At 37.6% G+C, this 21,686-nt stretch overlaps 1 protein-coding gene across 1 annotated transcript in view; it reads right to left on the minus strand.

Annotated features, from left to right (window-relative positions):
* Positions 1-21,686, minus strand: part of pitpnm3 (PITPNM family member 3) — a 120,154-nt gene that overhangs the window by 68,389 nt on the left and 30,079 nt on the right. Inside the window, exons 2-3 of the mRNA XM_060944006.1 lie at positions 12,390-12,485; positions 250-354 (exon numbers count right to left, since the gene is read on the minus strand). Of these exons, the coding sequence (XP_060799989.1) occupies positions 250-354; positions 12,390-12,485 (201 nt within the window). The remainder of the gene's footprint in view (positions 1-249; positions 355-12,389; positions 12,486-21,686) is intronic.

The following is a 21,686-nucleotide window of genomic DNA, read 5'->3' on the forward strand; positions in this document are numbered from 1 at the left end:
TGAGAAAGGCGCTATATAAATCGAACTGATTATTATTATATTTATATTTCAGAAACATTTATACAATGAGAAACTGCCTCATGATTGAGAAAAGCCTACTTACAATCTTGGGAAATACAGACAGTTGTTCTGCTCCCATATTTGTTCTTAATCATTTTGAGGTTATGTGTTATAACATTTCGAGCAGTGCCTCTTTGAGAAGTTGCTTTAATGACTGCAGAATCTGATACAAGGTTCATTTGCTCTTACCTTGTGTCTGGTCAATCTGCCCCAAAGTCTCAATCTGTTCTACCAGATCATTAGAGTTCCACTGACTCATTCCCAACAGCATAGCAGTCTTCCCCTCTAGTACCTCTGCAGGAAACAACATACAGATATAAAATACCAACAATTCATGTATGGGGACTATCAGACAAATGACATACAATATGATTTCTGCATTCCTGCATTATTATATTTTGTACATACTCAGAGTCTAAATGAACTGTACACATCAAATGTACATTAAGGGCCACTGACGTTCACCAACTACGCTGCCTACTGACAAGCCACTGTTTTGGGGAGACAATCACAGAGCCCTTCTATGCAAGATAGGATGGAACAGTTGATAGATCAGTATGCATTGTGTGACAGCAACATGTTCAGTCTTTTCTCCTCAAGCGCAGAGTGTGAAGGGGTAGCTGTGACAGCCTTCTGTCACGTCTGCTTGCCTCCATCAAGCTCTGCAGCCATTGGACCACCCCTCACACTGTAGTAATTTTAAGGGCCTGCAATGGCCATGACCTTATTGTAATTTAGCAAAAACTGAACAATAGAGCTAATGAAAAAGTGAGCGCTATACGAGAGAAAGAAAGAAAAAAAATCGAGGGCTGTATTAAATCTAGATAGACATTGTGGCAGCGGGGGCGTGGTCAAGCGGGTTTGTGAATGGAGAGCGAGGCCAGGGAAGGTGAGTGGCAAAGTGGAAGCACCTTGTTAATTAATGTGCTGTCTGTGTGTGTTTGTGTGCAGTGAGAAGGAGGAGATAAAAGGGAAGAGCAACAGCGTGTGAGGGTCTCTACCCCTCACTGATGTCCGTGCTGTGGCACACATTGCATTTGTGCAACTGCTGAAAAGCGTGTTTTGGTTGGTTTTGTGATTTTGAAATAAAACGAACGTGACCGTAATACCACCTGCCTGTTCCAGTGTCCACTGCATTAGGGAAAATCCTTAGAGACATTTAGACAAATTTGCTAACTTTAACGTCAAAATGGTTCAGGCAGCTAATTTACATGGCACAAATACAACAAGGAGATTTTTAAAATTATTGTTGCTCAACTTGCAAGATGGAAATATAACTTGTGAGATATTTTCTGTAATTGTATGCTATTTTTATTAGCATTTAGTTTGTACTTGGTATTATTAAAGAGCCTGGCTGAAACTATACGTTCTACTAATTATTCAGCATTGTGAGGTGTGAATATTTTTTTCTTCTTGCTAGCTATTTAACTTTGCTGTCTAGCTAACTAAAATGTACCTCATATAGTCATGGCTAGCTTAATCCAATTATTTCCCATGACAGCAATCCTTTTAATACAAGTACATTTAAGAAATTATAGTTCAGATCTGTAAGAAATGTTGGTGTATGAATGTGTAACTGCAGCCTCATGCAGTGAATGGACCAATCTGAAGATGTTCCTCGGCCGGTGATTCCTGGGTCCTTGGATGATCAGATCTACATCAATCCATGACACAAAGTTTTGAAATAAGTGAAATGTAAAAGGTGTGGTTATGTGTCATGTTGCCTAATGAAATTGGGAAAATAACTGTTTTGTCTTAAGTTGGACATTTTCTTTACTACTGCTAAAATTCTATGAAATTCTGTTGTATGAATTTGTATTATTCTATAATTTGATTACAGTGAATCTTATTGTGGGTTATTCTGTGAATCTTATTGTTAATATTTCATGATAATGTGTTGAAGTCATAAATAGTGTATTATTGTCATTAACTAATTTTGTGTCAAATAACACTTTTTGTGTAGGGTTTTAGGCATGTTTTTAATACAATGTGTGTAGCCAAGGATAGCACATAATATGTTAATATTACACATGTTTACACATCTTCATGTTAACCTTCCTGACACATTCACTGTGTTAAAATCATTTACCCAGTGAATGTGTCAAAATTAACACAACAAGCATTGTCCAAAAACTTACCCATTGATATGTAAGAATTTTTATAGTTTGTGTCAGATTTAACACATCCTTTCTAAGAGTATGGGGCTACTTTAATGCCACCATAAAGCTGCTTTAGTCCTGCCATGAAGCTTCTTTAGTGCTACCATGGAGCTACTTTAGTGCCAATTTTGTCCCACCATAAAGCTGCTCTAGACCTGCCTTAGATCTTCTTTACACCTGCCATGGAACTACTTTAGTCCCATGATACAGCTGCTTTAGTTCTGCCATGGAACTACTTTAGTTGTACCATAGAGCTGCTTTAGTTCTGCCATGGAATTACTTTAGTCCCACCATAGAGCTGCTTTAGTTCTGCCATAAAACTACTTTAGTCCTGCCATAGAGCTGCTTTAGTTCTGCCATGGAACTACATTAGTCCTGCAATAGAGCTAATGTACTTTAGTGCCACCATAGAGCTGCTTTAGTGCCACCACAGAGCAACTTTTTTCCCTACCATAGAGCTGCTGCAGTCCCACCATGACCTGATTTCAACCTGCCAAGAAGCTGCTTCAGTCCTGCCATGGTACAACATCAATGCTTTATCTGGCCAGTTAATTAAATAATAAAACAATATCTATTGATACCTTACATAAAAGGCAGATGAGATAAGCAGTTGCCGTTTCTTGTCAGATGTACAAAAGATATAAACCTATACAGCATATAACTTGTCCATTTTGCACTCAGTTGGGTTTTCTTCCAAAAAGCAGTTCCAACACTGGGGTTGTAGCTCTAAAGGAGGAAGTAAAGGGTCTTTTGGGAATTGGCTATGATAAGACTGAAATATAAACACAATCAAAGAGTCCATCAGATTTCTCAGGCATTTGGTACGCTTGCTTTAATCACATTATTTGACCAATTATTTTGCATTATATTCTTTGTATTGTCTAAATTATCTGTAATAGTATGCCAATATGTAATCATGTGCCTTTTAAGGTCAATGTTCTTTTTCCTCCCCACAGTATTCAGCTGTGCTTTTAGACTGCAACAGATAAAACACCAGAAAGGTCATGAATACATAAACAGACGAACTTTAAAAAACTAGTCAGTCAACACGACACCCAGAACACCAAAAGAAAAAAAAAAGCTTTTTGTGATGAAAACAATCAAAGAAACAAGGCATCATTAAGGCTATGGTGTGGAAAGTCATTCTGCAGGATATCATATAGTTATCTAACAGTCACAAGAAATAAAACACCCGCTGTGCCTCATTTACACCAGCTGTCAGTTTCTCATCCTGAACAACAGGATAAGAAATAATATAGTTTACTCAAGAGGATGCATGCACATCGAAATGAATTAAAGGCAACCAATATTTAAAAGAAAAAAAGATACGTTGAATGGCAGTTAAAAGCAGCACTGTTACCTGCTCACCTTCAAAACTTGCATGAAAGTTTTGAGAAACATGGCTGTTGAGCTATCAGTCAGACTGCTCCAAATGAACTATAGTACCAGGTAAAAGTTTGTACACATCTACTCATTTAAAAGTTTTTCTGTATTTTAACTATTTTCTGCATTGTAGAACTATGAAATAACATATGGAACATATGGAATTATGTGGTAAAAAAAAGTTTAACAAACAAAATATGTTTCATAGTTTAAATTCTCCAAATAGCCACTGTTTACCATGATGACGCTTTGCACACTATTGGCATTATCTTAACCAGGTTCATGAGGGAGTCACCTGGAATGCTTTTCAATTAACAGGTCTGTCTTGTCAAAATTTAATTAGTGAAATTTCTTGCCTCAAAAAATCAGGGATGAGGGGGCATCGTAGCTCAGGTGGCTAATGCGCCATACCATAAATCCGGGGACCTGGGTTCGATTCCGACCCGAGGTCATGTCCCGATCCCTCCCCGTCTCTCTCTCCCAATCATTTCCTGTCCTGTCTCTACACTGTCCTATCCAATAAAGGTGAAAAAGCCCCAAAAAATATCTTTAAAAAAAAAATCAGGGATGAGAGTGGGTCCTGACGAAAAAAGCAGAAAATCTGTAAAATGTCCTGAGGGCGCCGAAGGCGCCCGAAGTAATAAGGGGAATCCAGGGGGACACCCCCGTGAAATTTTTTTCAAAATGAGACCTTACACACCCTATTTCCTGCAATCTGAGCTGTAGTTAATTAAAACACCTAATGCCTATTTTCATATTTATTGAAATAAAAACACTATTATATAGAACAATATGTATCAAAATCAATATGTGTATTGCATTAATTTAAAATAATATGTACATTTTATGGGGACTGGTTATTACTCATTGTCAACATCACTTGTTTTTCTAAAAAATGTCTATTAAAATCCATAGTTATTTACAGTTCCATTAATAATTCAAATTTTCATATATTCAATATATTGAATTAAATAAAAACATATCTTATCGAGACTGACCTTTTCCTAATGTCCACATTACTTGTATATGATTTCTTCACAATGTCTAAACTTTAAAGTTATACAGTTATCAACACTGTCAGCTATAATTCAAATGATCATATATTCAGTGTATTGAATCAAACAAATGCATATTTTATGGAGACTGTCTTTATCTTATTGTCCACATCTGTATGTTTTCTTCAAAAGGAAGAGCATATGTCTATTCACACTTTTTACAGTTAAGTTGTTTACAGTTCTCAGTTATTTTTGAAACAAATTTTCATTAGACCATTTAGAATTCTTCTTCAGCTTCTTGGCCAAAGCCAAAAGTTCATCAGTCCTCTCTTTTTTTCCTTTTTCTTTCATTAGCCAGCTCTTCCTGTGTTTTTACATGCTCTAACCTGGCTCTCTTCTGCTCTCTCTCTCACACTCCTCTCTTGCTTTCCTTTTGCTTTGCTAAACTTGTTTTTTATACCAGCATCAATTTCACGTACCTTCGCGTCATCTCGCTTGTCAATAGTATTCGGCATTTTGAGAAAAAACGCAGATTAGAGGAGCGTATTTTTGATATGCAGCTCACGAACATGTGTAAGTTTTGATAAAAGAAAACAGTTGTGGGTATCTTTGTAAAAACTGTTTTGATTGGCTATTATGGTCTCGACATCGATGTTTTGACCAATAACAATGTAGATAACACGAATTTTACATAACATTCAACGAGATTAAACGAGACTAAAGATGGTGACTTACAAATAATGTGTAAACATCGTTGGAGTTAATTAAGTTTGAACAACATGAAGGAACATACCCCAACCCCCCTCAATTAATTAAAAAAAATTCTCAACGGATTTGGCATAATATAAAAAGGTCGTTTTTTTACTCAGAAAAAGCGGAAATAAAGCGGAAAACTCTCATCCCTGAAAAATTCAGCACTAGATGAGCTACAGGTGAAACTTCGCACTGAATTTTTGAAAATTTGTGTGTGTGTGTGTGTGTGTGATAGAGAGATTGGAGACAGGTCAGCTGAGTTAGATATCTGGTGATTGTGAGCTGATGAATGGATGACATGGTTGAACATGTGATATGACTGCTGAAGTCATACATTTTGGAGCAGAGTTCTGGGAGTTTGAGTTTCTGGCAGATGGTGATGTGACAATTATGTTGTTATATTAAAGATGGACAGCCTTTTGATTTCATAAAATTGGTGAAATTTAGTTCCCTCTGAAATTTGGTCATTGTGATTTATGTTTATTTGTGTAATATCTCACAAAAAACAGGCCATTCTGCGGCTGGGAAGTTATTTAATTTGAGGGGATTCCTGAGCAAATAATGTGCATAAAAATCACTCGCTTCGCGCAGCCAAGCAGACAGAGGAAGTCTGTGTGCACATGCACCGGTTTACCATCTTCTTCTTTTGGGTTTTACAGCAGCCGGCATCCACAGTGTTGCATTACTGCCATCTACAGGTTTACCTTGACCGTGCACTGACAATTACATCATTCTGTCGTTAAATGAACAGCTGATCACACCGAGGTGCTCGCTGACTGCCAATATTTATTAGTTTGGTCCTGCGTTTCCTTTCCTTCGCAACATAACATCTTTTCTTCTTGCTTTCCATTACTGTAGTTGGTCTTCCACATTTCATTTGCACACTCGCATTCTCCATTTTTCTCTCCTGTTTCAAATTTGTATCCCACAATGCCTCATACGAACAGGGAAAGCCCACCATGTGATGCATAACGTAGTATCTTGAACTGGGTCATGCTGAAGCAGGAAAAAATAGCGGAGAATTTAGGGCCACGTGGCCTTAAATTCATTAATTGTTCTATTTTTTAAAAACCTAATAAAATTGGAAGTCTGTGATTTGAATTCAGTAGCTTTTCGTCCACTAAACAAAAATAATTGGGTGTCGGGGAAAATTCTTTTTTATAACCTACACTTGAAAAATCTGAAAGGCAGTCTACTTTTAACCAGGCATCCACTATATAAGTATCAAATTCTGGTGTACTAAGTATTAAAGTATTACGTGTTCTGGAAAATACTGACAGCTTTCTATTGGCTAATGCTAGCCAGCCAACCCTTGAGTTATTTTGATGTTATATTTTACTTCTACTTGAGTTATTATTATTATTATTATTATTATTATTATTATTATTAAGTACCAATACTTTGACTTGAGTACAGTTTTTGCTTACTGTACCCACCTCTGGTCACCATCCTCAATTTTCTTGCCGCCCTGATCATTGAATATTTTACTACCTATCACTGCATTATTCTGTATTTTAGGACAAAAAAAATACAGTAAATGGCCAAATTAGGAATTGGACAAATAATGAATACTAATGAATATTTGAGATGTGCTTATAAATGTTCATAACTCATTGGTAGTCTCAGTAATAACAGGCTTTGGGTTGGAGAGACTGAAAAGGGCATGATACAGAAATGCATTAACAATATATAGGCATAGTTTTAAGAATAAATGTGGTTTGAGATGTGTTATATAGACACTCCAATAACACAAAAGGCCAGAATAAAATATGTCACTTTTATGGTCCAGTGATCTGGTCATATTCTGGAAAACAGGCATTTATCAAGTCTGACAATAATTTTTTACCAGACAATTGCAATTAAATTACAGTGTGACTCACACTCTGTTCTGTAAACACATTCAGAGATCGTGATTTGTCCAACTGTTTGCTTAAAGAATCCGAGTGCCAGGGGATCTGCTGTCATTTGCCTGTCATAGTCATGCATTTGATGATCCAAACCAAACACACCTGATGGAAATGCTCTAAAATGAAATACTATATTTCCCACATAAAGCTACATAGGGACACAATGTCACTTACATTATAAATGAAGTGTGAAGATATTAGACAAGTCTAATCTTACAGGAATAACAGATGCCCTTCTAAGTAGATTTTGATTAGGCTAATGATGGCTTATAGAGAGATATAAAAAATAAAAATAAAAATAAAACCTAGCAGTAGATCAGTGAACTGAAGGAGCTGCCCCATAATCAATGAAAAATAAATTAATTAATTTCATATCATTTATAATGATAACAAATGGCTGTAGTAACATAAACAGAGGAATCCATTGCAAAAGGACTGCAAATGCTCATGCTTAGGGAAACTCTGACAACTTATTTTCATTACTCAAGTAAGCGTGTTCTTTATAACAGATTACTCACAATGGAAGTTTGTCAAGATGTCAATAAAAGCAATGAAAACAGAGTTGACCCGGAACACTGATTTTAAATTTAGTTACGCTTCCGCTCTGGTGAGGAAAAAAATCATCAAATGGTTTAACAACATATTCCTCTGGGCCATGAGTCCAATCTAAGTCCATGCAATGTGGAATCTACAGTAATATACCGAAGACTGTGGAAAAGGCTTAAATCCATTGGAATCATTGGAAAGTGTGAATAAGAGACTGATGGGATTGGGATGCAGGGGAAAACTATTTTTTTCAAGTTCAGTCCGCAAATTTTCTGTGGGATTCAATTCATGGCTTTATGATGGCTATTCCAAAACTTTCACTTTTTCATCTTTAAGCTTCAAGCGACCAAGCTATTTTAGTGACTAATATGACTGGTGGGGTCATTTATGACCCCGCTATATTCAGTACATGAATTTGTATACCTAGCTATTGTCTCTTGGTTTTACATACATACAGTTAGGCCCATATATATTTGGACACTGACACAAATTTTGTTTTTTTTACCTGTTTACTGAAACATATTCAAGTTATAGTTATATAATGGACATGGACATAAAGTCCAGACATTCAGCTTTCATTTGAGGGTATCCACATTAAAACTGGATGAAGGGTTTAGGAGTTTCAGCTCCTTAACATGTGCAACCCTATTTTTAAAGGGACCAAAAGTAATTGGACAATTGACTCAAAGGCTATTTCATGGGCAGGTGTGGGCAATTCCTTCGTTATGTCATTCTCAATTAAGCAGATAAAAGGCCTGGAGTTGATTTGAGGTGTGGTGCTTGCATTTGGAAGATTTTGCTGTGAAGAAAACATGCGGTCAAAGGAGCTCTCCATGCAGGTGAAACAAGCCATCCTTAAGCTGCGAAAACAGAAGAAAACCCATCCAAGAAATTGCTATAATATTAGGAGTGGCAAAATCTACAGTTTGGTACATCCTGAGAAAGAAAGAAAGCACTGGTGAACTCATCAATGCAAAAAGACCTGGACACTCACAGAAGACAACAGTAGTGGATGATCGCAGAATAATTTCCATGGTGAAGAGAAACCCCTTCACAACAGCCAACCAAGTGAACAACACTCTCCAGGAGGTAGGCATATCAATATCCAAATCTACCATAAAGAGAAGACTGCATGAAAGTAAATACAGAGGGTTCACTGCACGGTGCAAGCCACTCATAAGCCTCAAGAATAAAAAGACTAGATTGGACTTTGCTTAAAAACATCTAAAAAAGCAAGCACAGTTCTGGAAGAACATTCTTTGGACAGATGAAACCAAGATCAACCTCGACCAGAATGATGGAAGGAAAAAAGTATGGCGAAGATGTGGTACAGCTCATGATCCAAAGCATACCACATCATCTGTAAAACACGGCGGAGGCAGTGTGATGGCTTGGGCATGCATGGCTGCCAGTGGCACTGGGTCACTAGTGTTTATTGATGATGTGACACAGGACAGAAGCAGCCGGATGAATTCTGAGGTATTCAGAGACATACTGTGTGCTCAAATGCAGCCAAACTGATTGGTCGGCGTTTCATAATACAGATGGACAATGACCCAAAACATAAAGCCAAAGCAACCCAGGAGTTTATTAAAGCAAAGAAGTGGAATATTCTTGAATGGCCAAGTCAGTCACCTGATCTCAACCCAATTGAGCATGCATTTCACTTGTTAAAGACTAAACTTCAGACAGAAAGGCCCACAAACAAACAGCAACTGAAAACCGCTGCAGTAAAGGCCTGGCAGAGCATTAAAAAGGAGGAAACACAGCATCTGGTGATGTCCATGAGTTCAAGACTTCAGGCAGTCATTGCCAACAAAGGGTTTTCAACCAAGTATTAGAAATGAACATTTTATTTACAATTATTTAATTTGTCCAATTACTTTTGAGCCCCTGAAATGAAGGGATTGTGTTTAAAAAAATGCCTTAGTTCCTCACATTTTTATGCAATCATTTTGTTCAACCCACCGAATTAAAGCTGAAAGTCTGAACTTCAACTGCATCTGAACTGTTTTGTTCAAAATTCATTGTGGTAATGTACAGGACCAAAATTAAAAATGTTGCCTCTGTCCAAATATTTATGGACCTAACTGTATGTCACTTCCTGTGTTCAAGACAGATACTATAAAAATGTATAAATGTAGATAGGTATGGTTTACAACAAATTTTAATGCAAAAAGAAGGTAAAGAGACACAGCATAAGAAGAATATAATGTAATCTAGACAGTCTTTGTTATGTCTTACTGGAACATTTACTTAATTCAACAACAATGACTGAAAATATATCATGAAAAGAAAAGTATGAGCAAAAACATCCATTGCAGTGTTGATGGGATCTTTGTAACATTAAAACTAGTGACTAACTAATATGCTAATACTAGCTAACATGCTATTTCTAGCGGATATGCTAATACTAAAATTAATCATCTCCATTAATGGAGCTATTTTCATCATCACTTTGGGCCTCAAGTCTCATCTCATTATCTCTAGCCGCTTTATCCTGTTCTACAGGGTCACAGGCAAGCTGGAGCCTATCCCAGCTGGCTACAGGCGAAAGGCGGGGTACACCCTGGACAAGTCGCCAGGTCATCACAGGGCTGACACATAGACACAGACAACCATTCACACTCACATTCACACCTACGGTCAATTTAGAGTCACCAGTTAACCTAACCTGCATGTCTTTGGACTGTGGGAGAAACCGGAGCACCCGGAGGAAACCCACGCAGACACGGGGAGAACATGCAAACTCCGCACAGAAAGGCCCTCACCAGCCACGGGGCTCAAACCCGGACCATCTTGCTGTGAGGCGACAGTGCTAACCACTACACCACTGTGCCGCCCCTGGGCCTCAAGTATCTGTCTCAATGCTTCTGCAGCTGTAAGTCAAGCTATTTTTGGTCTGCTTGCCATGGTTCACTGCAACAAAAGTACAACATACAGATAAGTAGTTGATGAAAGCAAAATTTGATAAGGAATTACTGCAAGAAATCTTATGTTTTTTTCTGGGGTCATAAATGACCCCGCACAATTTTTCATTACTCTTGCCACACCCTTCGGCCGATCCCTGCAAAAACCTATAAACAGTTGTAGGACAAGTTAACTGACAAATTCATGGTAGGAAATATTTTTTGGATCAAATGTAAAAAAACTGCACACACAATTACTGTATATGCCCGGGGTCATAAATGACCCCACATGGTCGTTTGAGGGTTAAGCTATTTTGTTACAACTTTTTAAGTATGCTTAGGATCATTGTCTGACTTGAAGACCCAATTTCAATCAAGTTTTAACTTTATTGCTGATATCTTGAGTTTTGCTTCAGTATTTCTAGATAATCTTACTTCACATAGCCTGCATAATGTATTTCAACTTGGTCAGGCCCATCAGCCCAAATCTCATGACATAAACTCCCCAGTGAAGGGCACTTGACAGAACTTCTCTACTGTGAAAATGCCCAATTATCCAATTTCTCAGCTCCACTGAGAACAGGACTATAAAGCAGGTCAATGTAGAGGCAGCTTCTGTTGATAATGCAAGCTTATTTCTTATTAATTTTGCATGTAATGCTCTGTGGTGACATAAAACTTTTCTCATGGCATGATTCCAGTGGCTATTTAAAGCTTGGTGAACTGCATAATTCAGCGGGAAATAAATAAACCTTCGAAGATTCATTGCCTTTAGCCCAGGGAAATCCTACACACACACACACACACACACACACACACACACACACACACACACACACACACACACACACATTTTGCTGTATATTTTGTTCACCTTATCTTTAAACATCTTCAGCAAAACCAAACATGATGCAACTAAGGAAATGCTATTCAAGAAGGAAAAAAACTTAGTTTGAAATGACTCGAATGAACCTTAATTGGGATGATGATGGCACTACACAAAAATAACCCCTAATAGTGAAGTGAAGGAGAAAATCAATATAGTTTCAGAATTATTTAGAAATCTTAGACATTTTGACTGCAAAAGTATCTGCATAAATATAAGCAGCTAATGTCATTTGGAACAAAATAAAAACTGATTCCTGAGTGAATATGAGCTGAATGTTAGCAAGAAGAAAAGAGTAGTGTGGGTATTTAACTTAAACAAATGCAAAATATAAAGTCAAAAATCTCTTTGTCATATGTATAACTTTTTGTCATTACTATGATGCTTATAGTGGATGTCTTGGTTGCCATATTTGTGCCATATAACCTAAATAGTAAAATATTCTGGTTCTGTTTTAAATGAGTCCTGTTGGTAAAAAATATTAATTAATGCACACTTCAGACCATTAATTTTAAATAACAAGCACTGAATTACTTTTGAGTACTTTGCTACAAATGTACATACAAATTCCTAATCACTAAATACAACAAGGGTTGAATAAGAATGTTTCATTATGCCAGATACGTCAGAATCAGTCTGCTGCTGTATTGAGTGACACCTTAAAAAGACGATCAAAGAAATGAGACTGCAAGTGACAAAGAAAAGGCAAGATCAAGACAGAGTGAGACAGAGATGGAAAAGCAGACAGGAAAACTGAATTAAGTACACCACTAGAGGAACATGACGCTAACCTCGGGCATCAAAAAACTCATCATCAGAGCTGTCCATGGATTCTTGGGTGATGTTCCGCATATACCAGTGGGAAGCGCTGTGCTTGCGTAAAGTCACTGCAGGGAAGAAAACAGAAAAATGATTATGTGCATAAGCAAATAAAGAGGAGGACTGTATCGTTAAGATACAGCACAACATGGTGAGCATGAATCTGTCTAATTTTATGGTGGGTCAGACAGATAATACAGACTGAAACAGTGCATTTAAAAGAAATAAAAAAAATCTGATTAAAATGGAAAAACTATTAAAAGAATTGTAAATCATATGAATTCATTGGGCATAAAGTCTTTAAGACATCAAATTAATTTTTTAATGGCTTCAGAAAATTAGGCTCAGAGCACACATCAAAGGCCCCTGGTGTTCTGATCCACTCATATCAGTGTTAATAGCCTTTTAATTTAACGAGAGAAAACAGCAATAGTGCTAAGACTGTTATTCTTTCACCAGTCTCTCTCTCTCTCTCTCTCTCTCTCTCATAAAGAACTTTGCTGAACTGGGATACTTTGTTATAAAGCACTTACGTACAACTGAGACTCCTTCCATAAAAGTTAAAAAATATCTCTTCAAAAATAAATATCACTAAATCAACAAATATATGTTTTACTTTGTTAAACAACATTTTTTAAATAATCTGTTTATTATTAGTCTCATCATCTGCTGTAAAAGTCCCTATATATGGGCTGTAACTATAGAAACAATAATGTTTCAGAACAAGTGAATTAATATAAACCTATCATTAATGTTACAGCTACTGCCCAAGCTGTGCTGTTATATGAAAATAGTGTACACTTTCTTACCAATCAGATTTGCACATTTGACCACATTCTGGTATAATGTGAAATAAAATCTATCAATGTATGTTTGACTTTGCTAACATTAGACAAGTATATACTGTAGTTAACATCAATGCTTGTTTTCCTGTCTTTTTTTTTTTTTGGCTATCAGTTCTGTACAATTCAATCATTTGTTGATTTTTTTTTTTTTTGTAACTTGTGAACATGGAAAAATCAATATCACCATGGGCGTAAAAATGCGTATGGACTGTATGGACGCGTCCATACCAATATTCAGCTGAGTTTAAAATGTCCATACCATTTTTGAATGGAGAAGCCGCGATGCGGGAAACGCTGAATAAAAGCACCAAAAGCGGTATCGCTTCCAGCTGATTTTCAGTTGTGAACAGACCTCTCAAAGACGTCTGACTATTGGTGGGGACAGGTAAAAAAGCTTTATGAAGCTTTGATTGGCCCACCTCCCGTTGCCTTGACGTTGCTATGTTTTTTGTTGTCATTGGCTGTAAGCAGTAGCAAGCGGTAAAATCAGCATCCAACTCGCTGCTACAGCAAAACAGCACACAGGCAGTGATGTTGGGCAATAAAAGAAAACGTAAGGAGGACATAAGACATTATTTTACCCAGTCAACGGTAAGCTATTCAAAACAATGTTAAATGTTTACTTATATTTACTGTAACAGCAAGGAGTTTCTGTTTGCAATCTCTCTCTCGCTCTCTCTCACACACACACACACACTAATAAATGCTTGTAGGTAATGCTAAATGTTTACTTATATTTACTTTTTTCTTGCTCATTGTTTGCATGTATATGCATATGTATATATGCGTGTATATGCGTATGTATGTAATCTCTGCAATAAAATGTGAAAATATAAAAATGTGAAACAATTGTCACTTAACCCTTTCAACTTAATGAATAAACATTTTTGCAAAATGCACTACAACTACCAAAACTCTTCACACTTCTACCACCCATACCTACATTACTTCCAGATTCTGAAATTGCAGTAACTCAAAAGGAAGCACATGATGTTTCAAATGTGTGAAAATAGTAAAAGTTGTGTGAAAATGAAGCAGCAACACATAATTTTGATTGATTGTGTTGTTGTATTTTGGGTAGGTCATCCACTACAGCGAAATTCACAGAAACTTCAATGTCCACTTTCTCTGTGTGATAATGTATTGCCCGTATACATGCAGATGTTAGCCTAAGACTAAGTGTACCTGGTGCTAAAAATCAAAATAACACAAAGGAATGGACAACCAATCATTTGTACAGTGTAGGCCACATTTTGTGCGACAACCATGGCGCACTGGGGCGCTTGGCCAAATTATGTCCCCACCAATATCAACACCGTTTTTATGCCCTTGAATATCACAACAGCCTAACCACTACCATATCATTCCAATAAAGTAAAGTACCAGTCAAAAGTTTGAATATATTACTATTAACGAGTTAGTGTGTCAAACTTTTGTTTGACTGGTACTTTAAATTGAATGTTATGCATGAAATGTCAAGTGGGGTAACAGGTTTTACTCAGCTGGGTTTATCAAAAATGTTTCCTGAAAAATGCATACTTAATTTTATATTCATACCTAATAAACTGACATTATTTGTCAGTTTTCTGTTTTCAAACAAAAGAAAATACCACCAGTATTCCTGAAAGTGCAAAATTTACTTTTGTGGATAAATAAAATGGCAATCATTTAGTGACTTTTGAATAAAGAATGTTGATTATCAAGTGTACATTCATGTATGAAAAGTATATTATTTCTTGTTTAATGGTTACACCATCTGACAAAGTCAAGCTACATGACTTCTAAGACTTTTTAAAAATTATATTAAAATGATTTCAAAAAAATTAAATTTAAATAAAAATAAACATATATAATAATGAGAAGAATGTTTGGATTTAAAATATTGTCGGGAGGGTTTTGAAATATTCATTTACATACAAGGTTCCTGAAAGGAGATGAGTGAGGGGTTCTGGTTTACTCAAATCAATGCTAATAGCTTTATGATCTAATGCCATGCAAACCCAATAGTTTTAATTTTTTTAAAAATGACCATAAATAAAGCAATTATCTACCTAAAAATTTCATTTGTAATGTCAATTCTAGATCTAGTTAGGAAAGACTTCTGGTGAGTAATATGCTAATTTTCTCACAGCACTATTAACTCATCTTTTATGTTGTATAAGAGCAAATGAGGAACTGAGAAATGATTGAGTCAATGAATGAGTTTTAAGTGTTGACCTGGAGCAACTTGCATCAAATATTACATAGTATTTCTAAGCCAGTAATCAAGTAGAGTGGAGCTCATTGACCAATTTAGTAAACGTTTTGTTGCTGATGTTGTTGTTTTTCAAGTAACACATCCAGTTCAGCTTATTACTTATTGAGACAGGATATTAATATTTTTTATTTGTCTATTGTGATATTCAGACTTCCTGAGAGTGGTCTACCATATCAATTTTCCTGTACTCATGTCCGAAAATCTGACAATGACACAGTGGCATACTGACCACTGTTAGTGCAGCTCTGCATCCTATTTTGCCCTGTCCTACATCACCATTTCTGTCACGATACAAATCTGAAAATCAATTCAATCAAAGGTGCTATTTATGACATTTCCTTCACAAAAATGAAAGGAAAAGTATTCATTCTAATTCATCCAACTTTTGAAATATACAGGGTGTTTCAAAAAATTTGATATCATTTCACAATCTAATAACTTTGCCAATTCTCCTTCATCCATCCATCCATCCATCCATCCATCCATCATCTTTAGCTGCTTATCCTGTTCTACAGGGTCGCAGGCAAGCTGGAGCCTATCCCAGCTGACTATGGGCGAGAGGCGGGGTCGCCAGGTCATCACAGGGCTGACACATAGACACAAACAACCATTCACACTCACACCTACGGTCACTTTAGAGCCACCAGTTAGCCTAACCTGCATGCCCTTGGACTGTGGGGGAAACCGGAGCACCCGGAGGAAACCCACACAGACACGGGGAGAGCATGCCAACTCCACACAGAAAGGCCTTCATCGGCCGCTGGACTCAAACCCAGGATCTTCTTGCTGTGAGGCAACAGTGCTAACCACTACACCACCATGCCGTCCCCAAGGCTCCTTCAATTGACCTCAAATTTTAGCAGTATGTGTGGAAACAGGTAAAAATTTAACGTTTAATGTTTTTTGTTTTTATCTTTTTAGGTATAGACATGTCATTCACTGGAAAAGCAAAGATGCTTTGTGTGTTAGAGTACGCTCGAACACAGTCGAACAAGACTGTGCAGCATACATTTATGAGAGAATTCTCTAAAAATGCACCAACTGCAATGCAGATTTGGACATGGCACAAAAAGTTCAAAGAGGAAGGCTGTCTGTGCAGCGCAAAACGATCTGGACGACCACCAGCATTGGAAGAGACAGTCGAGCAGGTTCGCGAATATTGAAAATTTGTGAAATCGTTCATGGAATCCACATACCTTTGAATTTCTCATTCAAATTTTGAGGAATAAATCTTACATTGCTCACCATTAAGCCTGTTCAGTTTCATTTGCCTAGACTGTGTAGTTTCTGGGATATTTACATCTCAAATAATATACAATTTTTTCAAAGCACCCTGTATACTGGGCGGCACAGTGGTGTAGTGGTTAGCGCTGTCACCTCGCAGCAAGAAGGTCTGGGTTCGAGCCCCATGGCCAGCAAGGGCCTTTCTGTGGGGAGTTTGCATGTTCTCCCCGTGTCCGCGTGGGTTTCCTCCGGGTGCTCCGGTTTCCCCCACAGTCCAAAGACATGCAGGTTAGGTTAACTGGTGACTCTAAATTGACCGTAGGTGTGAATGTGAGTGTGAATGATTGTCTGTGTCTATGTGTCAGCCCTGTGATGACCTGGCGACTTGTCCAGGGTGTACCCCGCCTTTCGCCTGTAGTCAGCTGGGATAGGCTCCAGCTTGCCTGCGACCCTGTAGAACAGGATAAAGCGGCTAGAGATAATGAGATGAGACACCCTGTATACTATATAGCCAAAAGTATGTGGACAATTGATCATCACACCCATACGTGTTTCTTCCCCAAACTGTTGCTACAAAGTTGGAAGCACATAACTGTATGTCTTTGTATACTGGACCATTACAATTTCCCCTCACGGAAACTAAGGGGCCCAAACTCTGTTCCAGCATGAAAATGCCTCTGTGCACAAGTGAAGTCCATGAAGACAGGGTTTGCCAAAGTTGGTGTGGAAGAACCGCTGCGCAGAGCCCTGACCTCAACCCCACTTTTAGGATTAATTTGTTGACTGTGCTCCAGACCTCTTCGCCCAACATCAGTACCTGACCTCACTAGTCAATTTGTTGCTGAAAGAGCAAATCCCCACAGTCTCACTCCAAAATTTAGTGGAAATCTTTCCTAGAAGAGTGGAGGTTATTATAATAGTAAAAGGAGGACTAAATCTGGAATGGGATTTTCAACACACACATATGGGTTTGACGGTCAGGTGTCCACAAACTTTTGGACATAGTATAAGTTCATTGTTTACTAAATATTCATGCTCGTCCAGGAGGTAAGAGCAACACATTTTCAGCACAGTGAATGTAACAGATGTGTTTACAGATGTTTTGATATCAAAATACCCACTATATGAAAACTGCTGTGTAAAACTTGTAAAGCTTTGTCTATCTGCTTCAACATTTATAAACAATCTGTCAAGATATTGTTGAATCAGGAAATGTAATTTTTAGGCTGCTAGGCCTCTCAAAGCCCAGTTCTACACTCCATATAAAAAATTATGTGCTTATGATTTTTCCAACTTTTTTTTTTATTTTTGCTCTGAATCCGAATCTAAAATGAAGGTAATAAAGCGTTTAAGTGACTGAAGTTGATGGCCCAAGTGTATTATTTAATTTAAGCCATGAATGATTACTATGCAATGTGTAGAACCACAGATATTCAAGGTTTAATTTAGGGCTGTGCGATGTCCCCTTAATTGGCATCGACGATGTTTACAGTGCAAACATCGTGATGGACGATCATATCGTGGGCGGGGGGGGGGGATTTGAATACCACGTTATTAAATATATTATTATTATTATTATTATTATTATTATTATTAAAAGTATTAGATACTCATCCGAGGCTTTGGCACGTAAAGAAAAAAAAGCGCTAGGTGATGTGGAATATTTGGCCTTGATAACGGATATGTGGTCCAGCTGCAACATGATGCCCTATATGTCAGCTACCGTACATTATGTGGACCGAGAGTGGGCAATGCAGTCCAAATGCCTGCAGACGAGTTTCATGCCAGAGACACATTCAGCGGACAATTTAGAAGACGCATTGCGCGAGACACTTGCCGAATGGAAAATAGAGGAGAAAAAGATCGCCTGTATAACAACGGGGTGAATATTGTCACAGCCATCAGGCAATTGAAATGGCCGTGGTTAAGTTGTTTTGGGCACAATTTGAACCTGGCCATAACCAACTCGCTTGCGCAACAGAGGGCCAGTACAGACCGAGCGTTTGGAGTTTGCCGAACAGTCAACACTGCGTTTGCGCACAGCTGGCTTCGGAGAAATGAGCTGCGCAAAGCGCAGGTGGAAATGAACCTCCCCGAGCACTCACTGATCACGGCAAGATATTAATCAGCTCTAACAGTGAAAGACTAGTATTCAAACTATGAGAAGAAACTACACTTAAGCTATTACTCATTGTTTATTTACACCATATCAATTGAAGATGCGTTTCGGCCTTTAGTGCGCACTTGAACGCGCTAATTTTTCCAAATTTATTAGTGTTTGAATTATTGCACCAGCTTTTAAAATCATGATTTAATATTGTTTTTTTTTTACTGTCTTTACACTTGTCAGAATCACCTTCATTCTTCCATTTGGTTTGACATTATGGCTTAGAGTGGACCATTTTGTGTCTGAAAGTAGGCCTATTTACCAGATTAAAGTTATTTGACTTCTGCCGAAGTCTGCGCTTCACTGCCGTTTGATAAGGTGAAATATTTCCCGACTGAAGTCGTTAATAGTGGCTATTTGTTTGAACAACATGACAAATTTTACATTAAAAGTACAGTGTAGGCTAAAAAATGAAGTCAAAATTTATTATTAGTAGCATACTGTATTTGTGTAACCACATGTTCACTAGCACGTCCCTGCACCATAGCCTACGTGAACAAGCGGTAATAGGATATTACTTTATAATGATTTATATAATTATGTATTTATAATATGTTATATATTTATATATTAAACAAAACTAACTAATTAAACTAACAAAAAACTAACTTTTTAGGTTAAATAGGCCCAGATGATACCGTATATGCATGTTTATGACAGGAGGGGGCGTGGTATCACGATGGTGGCTCTCCATCATGATGGATGACCACCATCGTCGATGGACGATGGCATCGTCTATCGGCACAGCCCTAGTTTAATTGAAACAGTCAAATATAGGCGAAAATTACAAATTTTCCCCATTACACTAAAGGAGATAAACATATCTTGTACCATTTGCTGCAGCTTATTCATTTCTTTTAGATATTGTTGTCTAGTCTTACAAAGATCATGTATGTAACATGACAAAAGGATGACTTAAGCTAGTGGAAGAATTATCTCCATGCAGAAGAACAACTTACTGAACACTTTGCATTACAATGTGTTTAAAATAGATTTTTTTAATAGATATAGTTTATAGTTCAATTTATCCTAATTGAGCCAGAGCTGTGCTGGTCTGCTCACACATCAGTCACCTTGGAGTCCACCAATTACATAATTATGCTCTCAGGGTGATTATACTTTCTACTGAAGGATATTTAATACTATTCCATGCATACAAAAAAGTCCTCAGTTATAACCACTCTGTCTTGATTTAAAAAGAACACCTCCAAGAATCTGAAAAGACAGCTATTCGTATGTTGCTCTGCAAATTGAACTTTAACAAAGACGTTGCACAAAAGTGTTGGTACAGTGGTGCTTGAAAGTTTGTGAACCCTTTAGAATTTTCTATATTTCTGCATAAATAGGACCTAAAACATCATCAGATTTTCACACAAGTCCTAAAAGTAGATAAAGAGAACCCAGTTAAACAAATGAGACAAAAATATTATAATTGGTCATTTATTTATTGTGGAAAATGAACCAATATTACATATCTGTGAGTGGCAAAAGTATGTGAACCTTTAGGATTAGCAGTTAATTTGAAGGTGAAATTAGAGTCAGGTGTTTTCAATCAATGGGATGACAATCAGGTGTGAGTGGGCACCCTGTTTTATTTAAAGAACAGGGATCTATCAAAGTCTGATCTTCACAACACATGTTTGTGGAAGTGTATCACAGCACAAACAAAGGAGATTTCTGAGGACCTCAGAAAAAGCATTGTTGATGCTCATCAGGCTGGAAAAGATTACAAAACCATCTCTAAAGAGTTTGGACTCCACCCATCCACAGTCAGACAGATTGTGGACAAATGGAAGAAATTCAAGACCATTGTTACCCTGCCCAGGAGTGGTCAACCAACAAAGATCACTCCATGAGCAAGGCATGTAATAGTCGGTGAGGTCACAAAGGACCCCAGGGTAACTTCTAAGCAACTGAAGGCCTCTCTCACATTGGCTAATGTTCATGTTCATGAGTCCACCATCAGGAGAACACTGAACAACAAGGGTGTGCATGGCAGGGTTGCAAGGAGAAAGCCACTGCTGTCCAAAAAGAACATTGCTGCTCATCTGCAGTTTGCTAACGATAACGTGGACAAGCCAGAAGGCTATTGGAAAAATGTTTTGTGGACAGATGAGACCAAAATAGGACTTTTTGGTTTAAATGAGAAGTGCTATGTTTGGAGAAAGGAAAACATTGCATTCCAGCATAAGAACCTTATGCCATCTGTGAAACATGGTGGTGGTAGTATCATGGTTTGGGCCTGTTTTGCTGCATCTGGGCCAGGATGGCTTGCCATCATTGATGGAACAATGAATTCTGAATTATACAAGCGAATTCTAAAGGGAAATGTCAGGACATCTGTCCATGAACTGAATCTCAAGAGAAGGTGGGTCATGCAGCAAGACAACGACCCTAAGCACCCAAGTCATTCTACCAAAGAATGGTTAAAGAAGAATAAAGTTAATGTTTTGGAATGGCCAAGTCAAAGTCCTGACCTTAATCCAATCGAAATGTTGTGGAAGGACCTGAAGCGAGCAGTTCATGTGAGGAAACCCACCAACATCCCAGAGTTGAAGCTGTTCTGTACGGAGGAATGGGCTAAAATTCCTTCAAGCTGGTGTGCAGGACTGATCAACAGTTACCGGAAATGTTTAGTTGCAGTTATTGCTGCACAAAGGGGTCACACCAGATACTGAAAGCAAAGGTTCACATACTTTTGCCACTCACAGATATGTAATATTGGATCATTTTCCTCAATAAATAAATGACCAAGTAGAATATTTTTGTCTCATTT

This window comes from Neoarius graeffei, chromosome 17 (genome assembly GCF_027579695.1).
Source record: "Neoarius graeffei isolate fNeoGra1 chromosome 17, fNeoGra1.pri, whole genome shotgun sequence".
Lineage (NCBI taxonomy): Eukaryota > Metazoa > Chordata > Actinopteri > Siluriformes > Ariidae > Neoarius > Neoarius graeffei.